This window comes from Rhinolophus hipposideros (assembly GCF_964194185.1).
Source record: "Rhinolophus hipposideros genome assembly, chromosome: 21".
NCBI classification, from domain to species: Eukaryota; Metazoa; Chordata; class Mammalia; order Chiroptera; family Rhinolophidae; genus Rhinolophus; species Rhinolophus hipposideros.
Genome location: NC_138067.1, coordinates 44,023,572 through 44,041,600, shown reverse-complemented (window position 1 = coordinate 44,041,600; position 18,029 = coordinate 44,023,572). Strand labels below are relative to the sequence as shown.

Sequence of the window (18,029 nt, the reverse complement as noted above, 5' to 3'; positions counted from 1 at the left end):
GCTCTGCGGGCTACTACTCCCTCAGACCCAGGAGTCCCGGCCCCAGCTGCCTCCTCCCTCAGACTCAGGAGTCCGACCCCTAGTCCCCTCCTCCCTGGGGATACGGGGGTCTCTCAAACACAGGCAAAATTGTGAGACCTAGAAACCCAACGAGACAAGGCTTGGCGAGAGGCCGAGGCGGGCAGTGGCTGCCGAGCCAACCCGGGTCCGAGGCTCCCGCCCTCCACGCCTGCTGCTCTTCCCACCCCCTGGCGGGCCTGTGCCACATCATGAAAATTTAATCCCAAATGCATTTGCGGCCCGACGCACGGAGGCGGTGGGGAAAGAAGCACCCTCCTGGGGCCTGAACGTGGAGGTGGACTCAGCGTCGGAGAAAAGGGCTCGTCTGGAGAAAGGAGCCGGGCAGACAGAGGAAAAGTCCTGGTTCAACCCCAGAGGGGCGGGGCTAAAATTCAGGGGTGGAGTACGATTTTAGGGGACGGGGACAGATCCCAAACGGAAGGGACAGAACTCAGAGGGTGGGAATGAAACTCAGGGGGTGGGAACAGAACTCAGGGGATGAGAACAAAACTGAGAGGGCGGACAGATCCTAAGGTGGGGAGAAAATTATGTGGGTGGCAACTGGCGACTCGGAGGCAGTGTAACCGTGGGGATAGAACTCAGACGGGAAAGAAATCGGGAGTAAAATAACTGGGAGGGGTGCGCCCAAAGAGTAAACAGAACTAAAGAGGGATGGAATTCAAAAGGGGATAAAGATGGAAACAAGTGAATGGAAGTCAAAGGGGAAGAAACTGGATGGGGGAAGAACTAGAAGGGAGAATGGGTGGGTGGAAATGGGGGTTGGAATTCTGGGGGAAAGAATTCCCTGAAGAAGAAAAGTACCTTCTGAATGAGAAAGCTGAAACTGGGGATGGGGATGAAATTCGGGAGGCAGGATGTGGAAGCGGAGGGCACATAAATTAGGAAGGATAAGACTGGGATGATGAAATGCATGAGACTCAGAGAAAGATGGAACGGAAGGAGACGAAAATGCGGGGATAAAATTAAGGAAACGAGTGGGGAGGAAAATCTCAGATGGGGAAGAGAACTCGAAAGGAAAGTAAATCTGGGGTAGATGGAGCCGGGTGCGGGGTATGGAACTGAGGTGGAGTAACTCCGGGAAGGGACAGAACTGGAGGCGATGCAACTCAGAGGACTGAATTCAGAGCCCAGCGGCGTGGTCTAGGAATGGAAGGGCGGGGACAGAATGGGGATGGGAGGGCTGGGAAAGGAGGAGGGGTCTAACTGGGGTGGGCGGGGCCTTTCCCGCCCCCTGCCCCGCCCCCGACGCTGAGTCCAGTGACAGCCTCCAGGCTGCCGGCACTCGCATTCTCTTTCCCCCCGAGCGGAGCTGCGGGGCCGGCCGGGCGGGGGCGGACCCCGGGAACCCGGACGCGGCCGCCCGGGCCCGCGGGCGGGGGGACCGGCGCGGGGGGAACGGCAGCTAGGGCAGCCACCATGGAGTTCCGCCGGGAGGAGTTTCGGAAGCTAGCGGGTCGCACCCTCGGGAGGCTGCATCGGTGAGCATGGTGGGGGTCCTGGGCGGAGAAGAGCGAGAGGGTCTGAGGAGGACGCCCATTCCCACCTGGGCGCAGACAGATAGATGGACAGGCGATACCCGTGGATTGGGGGGGTCCACCCATCTGTCCAATGTTCTTCCTCCGTCTCCGACGGCGCCGCTCTCCCTGGTTGGATCTTGTTCATCATCTCCTTTATTTTTCTTCGCCCCACCCCACTCCAGGCTCTACCCTTTTCCCCAGGACTGTATGTCCCCCACTTCTGGGTCTCTTCACCTATCTTTTCTCTGCCTCCTTCCTGTGGACCTCTGTCTCCCTCTCTCTGAGTCTCTATTGCGCTTTATCTCTGAGTCTCTCCTCTCTCTGATTCTCTACCATTACTCTCACTATATATCTCTATCAACCTCTCTCTCGGGGTCTCTGTCCCCTCTCTTTGGGATTTTATCCCCCTACCTTGAGTCTCTCCATCACTCCATATCTTTCTCAGTTTCCGCCACTCAGAGGGTTTAATCTGAACCTAAAGCGGATTGGGGCCCATTGGTCCTTGTCCTTGAGGAGAGTTAAGCTGGAAGGAAGAAGGCCAGGTGTCCTGCTTGTCTGGGGGAGAAGGGAGTTATCTGCAAGCCAAAAATTAGACCTTCCAAAGGCTGTAGACTAGAGCTAAGAGGGACTTCCTCCCAGCCAGGGAGATGACCCCAGTGACCTGGGTGTCCCTAGGGTAGCCTGGACACCTCCCTCATCTTTCACCCCCACCCCAGCTTTGGCTCCAAGTCAGAGAAATTACTCAGCTGCAGAGAGGCCTAAAAATATCTGGCCACAGTGCGGGGAGGAGAGAGCCGGATCAGTCCCTGCCATTCCCTCAGACCCTGTCCCAGTGGCGCACAGGCCCCCGTCTTTAATCGACCCTCCATCCATATCACTAGGTCATACAAGTCCTTCTCTAAGTCTTACACTAGTCCTGCTTGCTGCGGATCACCTCTTAGCTCCAAAGTCACCTCACCCTCTAGTAACAGGAAAGATGGGAATAAGACTGGACGGAAGGGAGGGGGCAGGAGGATGGCTCAGTGATGGGGAGGGGGTGGGGAAGCTGAGATAACCTCACCCCAGCTTTTCCCAATCTTCCAGCCCCTCCTCATCCTTTTTCTCACCTCCTTTCACGAGTTTCTCAAAATACATCAGTGCGAACTCAGGAGAAGGGAGAGACGTGCTGATGAAAGAGGTGGGGGGGGGTTGCAGTGAGGGAGGGATGTGTTTTTTAGGCCCCCTCCCTCAGTCTCTGCTTCTCAGCTTCTCAACCGAGTCTGGGTTTCTCTCATTCTGTCTCTGCCTTATTCTCACTTCTCCGAGCTGCCTCCCAGGCCCCTAGAGACCCCAGGGCCCAGAGCTCCTGCCAGGACAGTTACCAAAGAGTTTGAACCAAGGAGAGCATTTGTATCTGAATCCTGGGGTTCACTGTGATGTTTAGAGAGAGGGGGCATGCCCTGTATTGGACATGACACCTTGATTCCATTTAATTCTCTAGACAGAGTTGGGGAAACTAAGGCTCAGTTCGAGAAGGGGGAGAAATCAGTGAAAGAGTACAAGTGTCATCATTCAAACCCAGGTTAGCCCCTACTAAGCCTGGGATGGAAGCTGCAGATTTTCCTCGAGAAGAGTGATACTAGAGTATGGAGGACTCCCTCAGACCAGAAAACAGATGACAGCGAACCAGGCAACTTGGAACAAGGACATGGGCAGAAAGGGAATGCAAGAGAAACAAGGAACCAAAGTGCCTCCTTTCTGAGAGCCAGGCCTTGGGCAGGGCGATGCTGGGGCCAGGAAGTGATCAGGCTCCATCACTATTCTTGTGGGTGACCTTGGACATGCTACTTCTGCTCCCTGAGCCTCAGTTTCCTTTGTTGTACAATGGGAGGAGAAGAGAGAAACAGAGGGACATTGAGACAGTGATATGGGAGACAGAGCCCCAAGAGAAGCAGAAACAGAGATCCAGAGACTGGTTAACTGCCTCCTAAGCCCAGTTTTTCCTCATCACTAGGCCCCCAGACCTGAGTTCCTGGCATCCTGGGAGGGGACGCTCTCCCCTCTGCAAAGCACTGGGGCTGCCTTCGTCTCTGCCTCCCTGCTTCTCTTATCCTGAAGGGATTAGTATCCCCTTGCAGTTCCCTCTTTGTAAAGTCTACTCTTGCCCCCATTTCATTGATGTGGGCTACTGAGACCTATGCCCCCCTATTTTAGAAAGCTTTGGTCAGAGATCTGACATGTCTTAATACTAACAAGAAATATCAAATTCCAGGGGCTGCAATCACATCTTGAGTTTCAGGGTCAAATAGCATCTGACAGCAACCTGGGTCAAAGTCTAATCTCATGGGCTGATTTGTTTTGATGGGAGAGGGCAGGCCCTACCATCCTATACTAGTCATTCTGGGGGCTTCCATCCCCCTCTCTCTGGTTCTCTGTTCTTTTCTCTCAGGGTCTCATTCCTCATCCCCCTGGGTTCTGTCGACTCCACCAATCTTTCTCCCTCCAGCCCTGTTTCTTAACATTCCTCCTTTCTTCTTAAGTTCTAGGATGGGGAGGGTAGCTGTGTTCTCTCATCTCTTCTACCACCTCCCCCCAGACCGTCTGGCTGTTCTTTCCTCCCCCGTTCCAGTCTCCCTCGCCTCCATCTGTTCTAGCCCCTTCCTGGTATCCAGCCCGATCCTCTGGCTGCTTACCCGCCTCAGAGAGGAGCCGCACCTCACAAATCATATCCCCAGCTTGTCTCTTCTCAGTCTCCTAGTTCCTCTGTCTTTCTCTCAACGCTCTGGGTCTCTGCATCTATGTTCTCTCTCCTGGGGTTCTGTCCCGTTTCTGGGTCTCTGTCCTGTCCCCCCTTCTTGTGGGGTCTCTGCCCCTGTCTTATTTTCTCCTCGACTCTCTGGGTCCCGCTCTCTTCTCTCTGGGCCTCTGTCCTCTTCTCTCTGAATCTCTCTCTTCTTTCCGTATCTCTGACCCTCTTTCTCAGCCTCTGCCCCACCCTCCTTTTGGGTCTTTCCACACATGTCTCAGGACACCTCTCTCTCCCTGCAGCCTCTCTCTAGGTTTGAGGTGGCCCTCCAAGTATCCTATCCATCATCACAGACTCAATCCCCAATCCAGAACAGGCGGGGGCGAGAGCCTCACTGGGGACTGAGCCAATCCCCCTACCAGGACCATCTGTCCCTTGCCAGGACACCACCCGCCACTCCTCCTCCCTATCCCCTAGGCTGACAGCCTGAACTCAAGTTTCCCCAGGGATATCATGCTAGGCTGCTGGATTCCAGGGCCCTGGGTGTCTCCCTACCCCTGTGTTCCTAGGAGTGGGCTCTGGTGGCTGAATGAAATTAACTGGTTGTCAGCCCCACACTGGGGCCTGGAAGCAGAAAAGGGCATGCTATGGGGGGCAGGGAGGAGGGGGTCGGTATATATAGCAGACGTGGCTGAGAAGCATCTGTTCTTTTGACACCTTTGCTGAAGCATCTCCTTAGCGCCTTTTGCTTCCTCAAATAGACTCATATCTGGGAGAGGGGGCTGGAGAAAATCTTGGGGCCTTGGGGTGGGGGCTGGGAGCACAGGCTCTTGGATCACAAAGGGTAGTTTGGGGTCTAAAACTCCTGAGTTGAGAGACGACAGGGTTGGGGGAGAAGGGAACTGAGGACCCCCACACCTGAGTCTGGGGGTGGAGGAGGCTGGGGGCATGGAATTCCTGGTCTGAGGGAGATGGAGACTGGGGATCCAGATTCCTGGATCCTGAGGGGAGAAGGGGCTGGACTCCTGGGGAAGGAAGGTGGAATACGGACTTAGTTAGAATCCTGGGTCTTTTTCAAGCAGGAGGTTTTGCCCTGGACTCCTGTGTCACAGGGCGGAGGGGGCTAGGGCCCTGGACGTCTGAGTCTGACTTTTGCTGCCCCGCAGCCTTCTGGAGAAACGTCAGGAAGGTGCAGAGACGCTGGAGCTGAGTGCTGACGGGCGCCCGGTCACGACGCAGACCCGGGACCCGCCGATCGTGGACTGCACCTGCTTTGGCCTCCCTCGCCGCTACATTATCGCCATTATGAGCGGTCTGGGCTTCTGCATCAGCTTTGGCATCCGCTGCAACCTGGGTGTGGCCATTGTCTCCATGGTCAACAACAGCACGACCCACCGCGGGGGCCACGTGGTGGTGCAGGTAGCTGAGAGGGTGGGAGCCGTGGTACTGCCTATGCCCTGATGACGTCACACGCCCAGGCCACGCCCTTTCAACCCACAACTTGGGTGGCCCCGCCTATCTGTGCTCCCCTCCTTAAGCCCCGCCCTAATACAAATGAAGTCCCGGCCCTTATTGATTTCAGGTCTCTGATTTTAAAATGCAGACTGCCCCAGTGTTAGGTTCCCTATGTATTAACCTTTCTCTATTTTGGGCGGCCTAGTAACTTTGCTCCACCTGCGTCCCACACTTGTCCCAGTGTCACATCTGCTTTATCCCAGTCGCACTGCAGGCTCTCCCCTGAATGTTTTTCAAGATGCAAATATTAATAGTCATTTTTATTGCTATTGTTTTACCATTTCAGATGCACTGGGAAAAGGGACTGGCAATTCATTTGTTTTTTTCGACCTTAAGTATTATTTTGTATTAATTTCAGCTGTATAGCATAGCGGTTAGACATTTATCTATTTTACGAAGTGATCCTACGGATTAATCTAGTTGCACACCTGGCACTATACATAGTTATTATAATATCATTGATTATATTCCTTATTCCCCCCTGAATTTTGATCCTGAATTTTTTTAAGTTCCACCACTGCTAAGTATGTCCTGCTTCCACTCTTCTGGCAATTACCTAAAGCCCTGCCTCATCTCAGACTTTCTCCCTATTTTAATTTCAGTGTAGGCGGTGCCTCTGTCTCAGGAAAAAAGTTCTGATTATGGCTGTGGCCCCTTGCTCCATTCCAGTCAGGCACGCCTTTTTAGCTACTTCTTGTCCTTGACTAGAACCCATCCCGGTCACTCTGTAAACAGTTCCTAAGTTGGTTAGTAGAGAAAGAATCCCCACTCCCGTGTATGGGGGCCCCTAGACATTCGGAGAAGGGAAAGTGAGGCAGGAAAGCAGGAGTAAGGCATCTAGACAGCAATGGGCCCCATTACTAAGGTAGTACCAGCCCTAGCAACACGGGGAAACCTAGTTCAGGATGGACCGTGGGAAGGCTTGAGGTCCGATTGGCACCTGTTTGGGCGCGAGAGGGGAATCCTTGTTGCTGATTGGCCAAGGGACTAAGTCTCTGGGTACTGACCGGTGGAGGGGCAGAGCCTGAGGCAGGCAGTTGGTTTGATGTGCCTTTTGGCCCACAGAAAGCTCAGTTCAACTGGGATCCAGAGACTGTTGGCCTTATACACGGCTCCTTTTTCTGGGGCTACATTGTCACCCAGATCCCAGGAGGATTTATCTGCCAAAAATTCGCCGCCAACAGGTATAGGGGAGGGGTCTAAAGGTGGGCGGGAACTACAGAGGTGGGTGGAGTTAGAGAGTGTGGCCTGGAATTTGGGGGCTGACTCTGGGGAAATAGGAGGAGCCTTGGGCAGGGTCTTAGAGAAAGGCGGGGCTTGTGATTGTGGAAGGTGGGAGTCACAGAGAAGGGGGCCGGGGGTTCTGGGAAACTGGGTTCTGATGTGGGTGGAAAGAGCAGAATCCTAGGCCCCGCGGCATAGCTGAATTCTTTACTTGAACCATGGACTCTTCCCGTCAGGGTTTTCGGCTTTGCTATTGTGGCTACATCCACTCTAAACATGCTGATCCCCTCGGCTGCCCGCGTCCACTACGGCTGTGTCATCTCCGTGAGGATCCTGCAGGGGTTGGTAGAGGTAAAGCCGCGCCCCGTCTGACCCCGCCCTCTCTGACCCCGCCTCTGTTCGTTGATTTTGTCTTTCTTCTCCCTAGGGGGTCACGTACCCAGCCTGTCACGGGATTTGGAGCAAATGGGCCCCTCCTTTAGAGCGGAGTCGCCTGGCGACAACAGCCTTTTGCGGTGAGAGGAAGGGGCTGGAATCTATATTTGTGGGTCTCAGAGAGGAGGAGACCCCGACCTATATATATCTGTAGCAGGGGCTGTGGCCTGTACTTCTGTGGCCTGGAAAGGTGGGGAGCTGGGGCTCCAGACTCCTGGATCTGAGGGTAGAGAGGACTGTTCTCTCTCCGGAATTCTCCCCCTTAGGTTCCTATGCTGGGGCGGTGGTCGCCATGCCTCTCGCAGGGGTCCTGGTGCAGTACTCAGGATGGAGCTCTGTGTTCTACGTCTACGGTGAGGGGCCCAGACGCCTGGGGCCGGGTGGCGCTGGGGCAGAGCGAGGTCGGTCTTCACCTCGCTTCCAACCCCCTCCTGACTCCCCCAGGCAGTTTCGGGATCTTCTGGTACCTGTTCTGGTTGCTCGTCTCCTATGAGTCCCCGGCGCTGCACCCCAGCATTTCAGAGGAGGAACGAAAGTACATCGAGGAAGCCATCGGCGAGAGCGCCAAACTTATGAACCCCGTCACGGTCCGGGCCCAAGCCTGCGGGGTGGGGGCGCGGTGGGTCGAGGAGAGATATCCAGGCAGGGAGGCAGGAGAAAAGGGGACTTCGAATCCGTACAGCGTGTAGGACTTGGTGGGTTCGGGTCTACTCTCAGAGGAGACCTGATGGGAACGCGAAGTGAGCGGAGCTAGAACCTAGAAGGTGAGGTTATAGCCCCGGGAGTACGCGATTAGTAGGTGTGGAGGACGATTAGTAGGTGTGGAGGACGGCGCGAGGGCGCCAGGTGGGCGGAACCACTGGTGGGGCGTGGTTAAACCAGCAGAGGCGGGATTAGAATGCTTAGAACTTGGGGTGGGTGAGGCTAGATTTAGGGGTGGTAATTGAAAGGAAAGAGACTCCTGGACCCACATTTTATGGGTCTCTGAGGGTCATCGTCGGGTCTGGAAGCTGAGAGGCCACTGTAGGGTCAGGACCCCTGCATCCCTTAACTGTCACCCTGAGGATAGGCTGCCAGAGTCCCACCAGGGACATGGTCAGGCCTGCCCCTCTGTGTGCCTGGGTGTTTTAGTGAGATCGGGAAACCTGACTCTCTGCGGGACTCTAGTGGGGTCCCTGCAGGGACACAAAGAGTTTCCAGTCCTGGTTCCTGTCGTCTTAGTGGCCCCTCCTTTCGTCCCCAACAGAAGTTCAACACACCCTGGCGGCGCTTCTTTACGTCTATGCCAGTCTACGCCATCATTGTGGCCAATTTCTGCCGCAGCTGGACTTTCTACCTGCTTCTTATCTCCCAGCCCGCCTACTTCGAAGAAGTGTTCGGCTTTGAGATCAGCAAGGTTGGGCCCAGGAGGGAAAGGCAAGGGGCCGGGGTGGAGGGGCTGATGAGGAAGGAGCGGGGCCTGGGTCCCAAAGGCTTGAAACGAGGGACAAGGAGGAGCCAATGGTGCACGAACCCGATGGAGACGCCCGGCCCCCTGCCCCTGACCTCCCGTCCTGTACTCCCGCCGGCGCAGGTAGGCCTGGTGTCAGCGTTGCCCCACCTGGTCATGACCATTATTGTGCCCATCGGAGGCCAGATCGCTGACTTCCTGAGGAGCCGCCGTATCATGTCCACCACCAACGTGCGCAAATTGATGAACTGTGGGGGTGAGTGGGGGGCGGGCCTAGACCTGGTCTTGGACAGACTGGGCGTCACAGAGAACTGTGGATCCGCTATGTGGGACCGTGGGCGGATGGGGCGGGGTCAGAGAGCATGTCCAAAAAGGCGAAGTCAGAGTGAGGTCAGAGGGAAGAGAATCTCAGGTGGCAGTCCCAGGTGTGTGTGTGTGTGTGTGTGTGTGTGTGTGTGTGTGTGTGTGTGTGTGATTATCCGGGTGGAGCAGAGGCGAGACCGAGTTGGGTCTGGAAGGGCGGGGCCTATACGGACTGGGCGGAGTGGAACCGAAAATAGGTGACGAAGAAGGGCCACGAGTGGGGGACCTGGAGAGTCAAGAGTCTGGGCGGCGTGCTGCCTAATGAGAGGGGACAGAGAGGGAAAGTGTGAAGGTACACGAGTGGGGCTGAGACCCTACGTCTTCAGAACGTGGCCTAGTCAGGGAGGGGGTAGGGCCATGGAGGTCCCAGCTGGGGCGGTGGAGCTTCTGCGTTAGGGACGTTAGGGCGGATGGGGGCTAAAGCCAGGGACAAGAGTGGAGCGGATAGAGGCGGTCCGGGCGGGATCAGGTCTGGAGAGGCGAGGGTGGCCGGCATTCAGATGAGGCTGCTTCTGCAGGCTTCGGCATGGAAGCCACGCTGCTGCTGGTGGTCGGCTACTCGCACTCCAAGGGCGTGGCCATCTCCTTCCTGGTCCTCGCGGTGGGCTTCAGCGGCTTCGCCATCTCTGGTGAGAACAGCGGACCCGAGGCTTGGGGGACGCTGGACAGCGCTGTGGGAACTTCCTGACTCAGGAAGGGGACCTCCCAGCCTCGCAAAAGATGGACTAGAAAGAGCAGCGGGGAGCGGGGACGTAGGAGTGGGGAACTGGGCGGCTCAGAGTCACTGGAGTGAGATTCGGGTGTGACACCTCCCGGCTCACCTCCCCAGGGTTCAACGTGAACCACCTGGACATTGCTCCACGCTATGCCAGCATCCTCATGGGCATCTCCAATGGCGTGGGCACGTTGTCGGGCATGGTGTGTCCCATCATCGTGGGCGCGATGACCAAGCACAAGGTTAGTGCACCTGCCCTGACCCACTCACCCTCCACAGCTGTGCATGGTACTTCCCTGACACATGTCACCCTCCCTGGACTCCACCTCTGCCCTCTCTAGGTGTCTTTCTGCTTCTCTCAGTATCTGTCTCCCTTTCTCTGGGCCTCCCCTTCCTGTCAGGTTTCTGTGGCCTCTGACTTCACCTCCCCATTTCCCTCCATCCCTACAGACTCGGGAGGAGTGGCAGTATGTGTTCCTAATTGCCTCCCTGGTGCACTATGGGGGTGTCATCTTCTACGGGGTTTTCGCTTCTGGAGAGAAGCAGCCATGGGCAGAGCCTGAGGAAATGAGTGAAGAGAAGTGTGGCTTTGTTGGCCATGACCAGCTGGCTGGCAGCGATGAAAGTGAAATGGAGGATGAGGCTGAGCCCCCCGGGGCACCTCCTGCTCTCCCTCCCTCCTATGGGGCCACACACAGCACAGTGCAGCCCCCAAGACCCCCACCCCCTGTCCGGGACTACTGATCATGTGCCTCACACTGAATGGCAGTTTCCAGGACCTCCATTCCACACATCTTTGGCCTGAGTGACAGTGTCAAGGAACCCTGTCCTCTCTGTCCTGCCTCAGGCCTAAGAAGCACTCTCCCTGGTTCCCAGTGCTGTCAAATCCTCTTTCCTTCCCAATTGCCTCTCAGGGGTAGTGAAGCTGCCGAATGGCAGTTTTAAGGATACCCAAATTCCCCTAAAGGTTCCCTTCTCCACTTTCAGGGCTTTATTTGAATGGACAGTTCAATCTCTCTTTCTGTGGTTTTGAGGCACCTCCCCACTTTCCTTTAACCCCAAGGACCCTGAGATTACTCATCCTCCCTTCTTTCAGAACCACTCAAGGTCTTCCTCTAGAAGTTTCAAATGTCTCCTAACTCTGTTCTGCATTTTCCAGGTTTGTTTAACCAATCACCCATCCCCACCATTCTAGAGATTGATTCTCACCAGCGTTTCTGAGGGAAAATGGTGGTTTCAACCCCGCCCCAAACGCACACACAGCTCTTCACCCCTCCCTCCACCAGCAGATTCTGCTGGAGCACCAAATTCCCCGACCTCCTCCCTAGCTTAGCACAATGTCTAAGGAAACAACCAAAACGGCGATTTTGTCAATATGCCTCTCTCCACACCCATGCACTTTTTTTGACATGGTTTTCAGGTCTAAGTAGTGGCTGCTCAAGTTCATCAGCTCGATGGTTTGAAGCCACCACCACTGAACTTTCCCACGGTGGTTTCAAGATATCCCTTTCCCCCCCAGTTCCTTGCACTTTATTCTCCTGGGTGGTTTCAAACTACCCTCATTTTCTCAGTGGCCATTTGTTGTGTCCCTCAGGGGCTAAGTGACTCAAAATCTGGGATCCTGCCCCTCTCAAACGCCCCTATTTCGGCTTAGAATTTGGGGAACATATATAGAAGTCACAGAATCCAAGGAAAGAGAATGGGGCTGGGGGAGAGGGGTGTTTTTCCTGGGGCAGGGTTGTGTCTTTGTGTCTTTGTTTCTGTGACTGTAAATCCTGCCCTGCCCCGCTCCCAATAAAATGCTTTGGTGTACACATCCAGTTGTCCTCATTGGGTCATTGGCGGGGGAAGTCCCAGGAGTCCCAGCCCCCAAGCCCCATCCTCCCTCCCTCAGACCCGGTATGCTAGGACCCTGGTCCCCTCCTCCCCCAGGACTCAGGCCAGAGGAGGTGTCTAGCAGTGGGAACACGTGATTTATTAGGCCTCAGCTGGTGTGTTCTCCAGTCACAGGAAAGCAATCTCTGTGTGTTGGACTCTATCCAGAGTACCACTACGTAGCAAAGCATGCCAGGAGGACCGGACCCCTGGGTCCTTCCTTTATCTGCGGATGGCGCAGGTCTGGCAGGATTGAGTGGGGCTCACACGAAGTTGTTGGGGAGCGAGGAGGGGGAGAGTGGCTCCAGACGTTGGGGGCAACTCCCCCGGGGCGGCGGGGGCAGCTTGGGTGGCAGCGGGGGTGTGGGCAGCGGCTGCTTGGTGGTGATGTGTGAAGGGACCCAGGCGTCCGGCGCATAAAAGTAGAGATCATAGGGCTCCTTCGGGGCGTCCAAATGCATAACTGCAGGAGCAAAGGGGTGAGGTTATCCCCAGGCTGACAAAGGGCCTGTTCCCTCTGCTGCACCGATGGTCAAAGTAGGGAGAGGGGATGCCGACCATCTTTTAGAGCTGGATTTTCTAATCCAAAGGCGACGTTCCCTGAATAGATGAGGGGACGTGGCGTCCGCACAGCACGGGAGGGGTCTGAAGTGGAGGGGGCGAGGAATACAAGCCCAGGAGAGGGGAGGGGCGGGGCTTGTGGCTCCCAGCCTGCAGCCAGTCTCAGCTGGGCTGGGGGCGGTACTGGACTTGTGTGTGTGAAATGTCAGAGAACTGGGGTGCAGGACCTGACCGTGGAGGGGTCAGAGCTTCTGCTGACTTTGGATAGTGGACCTGTGCTTTTTGGCGGGGCGCCCTAAAGTGCCAGGTGAAACCAGGTTAAGGAAACTGCAGGCAAAGGGCGGGGCGCTGTAAGGGTCACTCACCCGGTTCATCTCCGTCGTTCGGAAGCCGGTGGTGTGCGAAGGGCCGGTATCTAGCCGCCCGGCGGTAGAGACACCACAGCAGCAGGAAAATGCCGATCAGCAGCCCGGTCCCGGCGAAGAAGAGGCACAAGGCCCCGTTTGCCAGGCCCCCGGGACGTCCCATTAGCGTCACACCTGAAGGAAGGAACCAAGGAATGAGCGTTTTAAACTCCTAGAGCTCTCCTCCCTCTGACCCAGCAGTACCAGTGTTCAGCTCCCTCCTCCCTCAGACCCAGGAGTCCTGGTCCCTAAACCCCTCTTCCCTCAGACCCAGGAGTCCGGTCCCCGATCCTCACCAGTCTCCTCCACTCTTTCCACCACGATGATAGTGTTGACTCTCTCACCTCGGCCACGCCGCTGGGGGGCCCGCGCAGTGGCAAGGCCCCGCTGATTGGGGGGCCCTGGAGGAACAGGGGATCCTGCAATCCGGGCTGAGGGAGGAGGAACGTCTGACCCTTTAGGGCTAGAGTTCTGGGAGGCTTCGGGCTCAACGGTCCAAAGAGAATCTGAGGTGGGCAATTTAAGGGAGTCGGGCTGGGTGGCTGCAAGGGTTCCTGGTTCCGTATTCAGGGGCAGCTCATTTAAGGCAGTAGCTTGGTCCTTGAACGGTGCACGCGTCTTTGGGTGAAGACTAGTGGAGATTTCAGGGTCAAAGGCCATGGGGATCTCTGTTGCATCTTGGTCGTGAGTTGTGGGGAATTCTGTGTGGGGAATTTCAGTGGGGCCAGCATTGTGCGTTACATAGGATTCTGGGTGGGGGGTTTGGGTAGGGTCAGGGTGAAAGGTCTGGAGGAATTCAGAGTTTGGGGTCTCAGTATTAGGGTCATGCGTTTCTGGAGATTTGGGCTGAAGGATCGTGGTGGGGTCGGGATTTGGGGTCTCAAGGGCTTCTGCATGTGAGATTTCAGTGGAGTTAAGTTTTGGAACCTGTGGGGATTCTTGGTGCGGGATTTGGGTAGGGTCAGCGTTCAGGGTCTCGGGAAATCCTGGGTGTGAAGTTTTGGAGGGATTAGGTTTGGGGATCTCAGGGGATTCTGAGTGTGGAATTTCAGTTGGGTCAGATTTGGGGGTCTCAGAAGGTTCTGGATATGTCATTTGGGAAGGGTTAATTTTGGGGGTCTCCAAAGATTCTGATATTGAGGTGTTCAATGAGTTAGGTTTGGGTGTCTCCGGAGACACTGGGTGTGGGGATTCTCGGTTGGGGGTCTTAGTGAAGTCGTGTGGGGTGGGCTCAGAAGAAGCAATCCCAGGGGATTCTGGGTTAGAATGGTCGCGCGTGGAATTTACAGAGACATGAGGGGAGGCCTGGGAGGGGTAGCCCATGAGCGGAAAGTCGGAGCCGGCAGGCGGTGAGGCCGAAGGGGCGGCCTGGGAACCCAGCCCAGCGAGGAGGAAGACGAGGAGGAAGAGGATGGGGCTGAAGGATTTCATAGCTCTGGAAGACACCTATTAGCTGGGGGGGAGCGGGAAGGAAGGAGTTAAGGCTGGAAGCCGCCCGGGAGCCCCGGCCTCTCCTGGAGGCCACGCCCACTATCGCAGGCCACGCCCATTCCGGGAGGCCTCGTTCGCTGGTACCCGGGTGGACCCTATTCACCGCCCAGCCTGGCGCCAGGGAAAGTAGGAGAACCCAACTACAACTCCCTAAAGGCTGGGGCGGTGGCCGCCGTAGCTAAGAGACATTGAGGCGCGGGGCTTCTTGGGAGTCGTAGTTAATTTCCTTATCTGTTTCCCCAAGAGGGACCCAGAAAAATTGGGAAAAAATAAGGGCTCTCCAAGCCCCCACACCTCTTCAACTTCGATTTCAGAGGGTGTAGACCTCTGAATGGACACGGGATTCCTTCCTCTCTGAGGGCCCTGGGGATACCTTGACTCAACAGTTGTTTACACCAGAGGAGGCTCAGAGAATGAACTGGGGGGCCTGAAACGCCTGGATCTGGGAGAGGAGGGAGACTCCTGGGTACTGGGCAAGAAGGCTGCTGGGGGTTCAGACTCCCAGTTCTTAGAGAGTGGAAGGCACTGTGGGTGTAAACTCCTGGTTCTTTAGAAAGGAAAAGCCTGAAGGTTCAGATGCCTAGAATTTTGAGGGAGCCAAGTTTGGGGGTGTGGATTACAGTGGAAAAGGAAATGGGAGTCTTGAACTCTTGGGTCCTGAGTTAGAAAAAGGTTGGGAACTCTGAGTATTGGGTTCCCAGTCATAGGAGTGTAGGGGTCTGGATTCCTCAGCCTGCAGGAGAGAGCTGTGGGGCACTCAGGTCTTTGTTTATTGAGGATGAAGCTTAGATTTCAGGGTCTCAGGGGCTGGTCTGCGGCAGAGATGCCTAGGCTTGTGGTCAGGTGGAGGTAGGGGTGGCAGATCACTGGATGGAACAGGGCCACTTGGGGCCCTGGGGTCTCTTACCTGTTAATGGGGTCCAAGATAACAGCAGGTGAGCAGACTGGATGCAGAGATCGGTGAATGTCGGTGAATGTCGCAGAATGGCTCTGGGTGGAGCTGCAGGAGGTAGGATCCCAGGGGCACAGGTGAAGCACTTGACCCCCTCCCTGGGGATCCCGGGAGCCTAGCGACTGGCTCTTAAAGGGATAGAAATAAAAGACATTATGTCTGGAGTGGGGAAGGGAGTTAGGGATTGGATCACCTTGTGGAGATGTGGCGCAACCAAACTATCTTCCCTTTGAAACCAAGGGTCTGGGCCCTCCATCCTCTCTTTACTCAGCCCAAGTCCATGTCTCTTGTACCCTCCTATGTCAAGACCCAGGAGTAGGGCTCCTCAGCCACTTCCCCTCAGATTCTGGAATCTAGGTCCCCAGGTCCTTCCCCAGAACCCAGGAGTCTGGTCCGTGGGGCTTCCCAACCTTTGCCTACCTCCTCACTGTGTAGAGAGCACCCTTTTAAGAGCCAGTGTGGGTGGGGATTGGAGCTTATCTTAACACCACCCCCAAATTTCTCCCTGAGAAGGGTTAGACACATCCACAGGGTGGCTCGGGGTCCTGTCTGTCTCTTTCCCCTCTTCCACTTCTCTGTAAGACTTTCCTGATTTTGCCTGTCATTTTACCTGCCTTCATACCCCCACCACACACACTCTTTGCCTTCTCTTGCCTTTCTCTCCTCCCTATCTCCCACTCTTTCTGGTTCTCTCCCTGCGTGGATTTATCTCTGGGCATCTCTGACCAGGCTGGCTGTCCTTCCATTTCCTTTTGTCTTTCTGAGAGCCTTTTCCCTCACCGTTAGCTGGCTCTCTTTGTCCATTTCTTTCCTTTCTTCCTTCTTTTTCCTTTCTTTCTCTGTTGCTCCCTTTCTTCCTCTCTTTCCTTTCCTCTGTCACTCTGTCTCTGTCTTTCCCTCTCATAGTTACTTCATCTCTTTGTGTCTCTGCTTCTCTTTATCAGTCCCTGCTCAGTGGCTTTTCCAGCGTCTTTCTTTCTATGTGTCTCTGGCTTCTTCTCTGATGGTCTCTCCGCCAGTCTCTATTTTTATCCCTCTGACACACCCCTCGTGTCCACTTCTCCGTCTGTCTGTCTCTCCCCCTCCTACTTCTCCTCAGGTCCCAGCTCCTGGTCCCAATTAGTTAGTAGCAGCCAAGGCAGCGGCGGGGCCCCCACCCCCGGCTCCTCATTACCGCTCGTGGCTCCTAATGAGCCTGGGGGGAGGCTGACCCCGCGCCCCTAGTCCCCTGGTCTGCGTCACTGCCCGCTGCGGGGGCCGTGGAAGGGATACGTATAAGGGGGCCGCCAGCCTCGCTTCCGGAGCCCACTACGCGGTAGGGGGCCCTGCGCGCAGGCTGTCGGGGTGGGTGGGCTCTGGAATCCTGGGTTCTGGGACAGGACAGGGTCACTGAGCCTTCCCTGTCTCTCCACAGGTGATGGAGACTCGCCAGGTGCCCAGGAGCTCTCGGGTGCGGCTGCTGCTGCTCCTCTTGCTGCTTGTGCCCTGGGGCGTCCGCACTGCCTCAGGCGTCGCCCTGCCCCCCGCAGGGGTCTTCAGGTACGTGCGAAGCCCCAGGACTCCCAGGGATGGGTGGGGACTCAGAGAGGTGGGAAGAGACCCAAAGAGAAAGGGGGACAGAGACCCAGAGAGAGGAGGATACAGATTAGGGGTGGGGAGAGATAGGGTGGACGGAATCAGCAAGAGAAATACAAAAAGATTCTGAAAAAGGCCTCAAGAGACTTGAAAGGAGTCAAAGCAGAAATGGATTCGTTCCTTGAACAATGATAATTGGGTTCTTGGGGTGTGCCAGGCCGTGCGCTGAGCGCTGGGGGCGGACCAGTGCATCAGACTCGGTCTCCGTACTCAAGGAGCTCCGAAACTGGTGAACAGAGAGACAGAGACCCACACAGAGATAAAGCCACCCCACAGACGGTGCAGGAACAGGGCTTCGAGTTAGACCACCGGGAGGACAGGCGGCGGCGGGCGGGGGCCCTGGACGCATGGTAACCGCGTCTCTCGGTCTCCCCACAGCGTCCGCTCCCTCGGCGGAGCCTGGGTGGGTCCCGCCACCACCCTGTCGCGGCGGAGTCTGGCGCTGGCGGACGACGCGGCCTTCCGGGAGCGCGCGCGGATGCTGGCCGCCCTCGAGCGCCGCCACTGGCTGAACTCGTACATGCACAAGCTGTTGGTGCTGGACGCGCGCTGAGAGCCCGCGCGCCGGTACATTAATAAAGACCCTGCTGTGCGTCCGAACTGCGCCTCCTTTCTGCGCCCGGAGTGTGTGTGTCTGTGTGTGTGTGTGTGGGGGGGGTACCACGGCGGGCCCAGCATTTGCTACTCTGGCGTCTCGCCCTCAGTCTCCTCTTTTCTCTCCTTAAAAAAATATTTCCCTCTATTCACTCATCGCAGCCCCATCTCTGCTCTACCCCTGCTCCCGCCCCAGCTCTGTCCCTCCCTGTGCCGCTGTCCCTCTCCACCTGGGTCTCTGCGCCCACTCCGCCCCGAGTCTCTGTCCTCCTCTCTGGTTCTCTGTCACATCCCAAGTCTCTGCCTCCCTCTGACTCTGCCTCAGTCTCCGCCTCTGGGTCTCGGTTGCTCTGTGTGTCTGTCCTCCTGAGTCTGTACTTCTCTCTCATTCACCCTCCCTTCTTCCTGACCCTTTGGGAATCTAGCTCCTTTCTACTCTTTCTGCTTCTAAAACTCTTCCTTCCATTCTTAGTCATTTTTTTTCTCCGTCTC

The 18,029-nt window shown here is 56.1% G+C and overlaps 3 protein-coding genes across 3 annotated transcripts; 2 read left to right on the top strand and 1 right to left on the bottom strand.

Annotated features, from left to right (window-relative positions):
* The first annotated feature begins 1,367 nt into the window (after positions 1-1,367).
* SLC17A7 (solute carrier family 17 member 7) lies at positions 1,368-11,839 on the top strand. The gene is made up of 12 exons (XM_081030337.1): positions 1,368-1,559; positions 5,490-5,742; positions 6,904-7,022; positions 7,299-7,413; positions 7,490-7,577; positions 7,764-7,850; positions 7,942-8,084; positions 8,744-8,893; positions 9,071-9,203; positions 9,829-9,939; positions 10,140-10,267; positions 10,476-11,839. The coding sequence occupies exons 1-12, from the start codon at positions 1,498-1,500 to the stop codon at positions 10,767-10,769; spliced, it is 1,683 nt and encodes a 560-aa protein (XP_080886463.1). The 5' UTR covers positions 1,368-1,497; the 3' UTR covers positions 10,770-11,839.
* Positions 11,840-12,163: 324 nt separating this feature from the next.
* GFY (golgi associated olfactory signaling regulator) lies at positions 12,164-14,296 on the bottom strand (the record flags this gene model as incomplete). Its single annotated transcript, XM_081032071.1, has 3 exons — positions 12,164-12,363; positions 12,827-13,000; positions 13,162-14,296. 3 exons carry the CDS (start codon positions 14,294-14,296, stop codon positions 12,164-12,166), a joined length of 1,509 nt encoding a protein of 502 aa, XP_080888197.1.
* A 2,429-nt stretch (positions 14,297-16,725) lies between these two features.
* PTH2 (parathyroid hormone 2) lies at positions 16,726-17,496 on the top strand (the record flags this gene model as incomplete). The annotated part of the gene is made up of 2 exons (XM_081032118.1): positions 16,726-16,847; positions 17,322-17,496. The coding sequence occupies 2 exons, from the start codon at positions 16,726-16,728 to the stop codon at positions 17,494-17,496; spliced, it is 297 nt and encodes a 98-aa protein (XP_080888244.1).
* Positions 17,497-18,029: the final 533 nt, after the last annotated feature.

Bases quoted from the DNA above. Each gene is read 5' to 3' on its own strand.
- SLC17A7 (XM_081030337.1), top strand. From the start codon at position 1,498: ATGGAGTTCCGCCGGGAGGAGTTTCGGAAGCTAGCGGGTCGCACCCTC. The intron at 7,023-7,298 runs GTATAGGGGAGG...TCTTCCCGTCAG, and splicing joins CAAAAATTCGCCGCCAACAG to GGTTTTCGGCTTTGCTATTG. The intron at 7,851-7,941 runs GTGAGGGGCCCA...TGACTCCCCCAG, and splicing joins CTCTGTGTTCTACGTCTACG to GCAGTTTCGGGATCTTCTGG.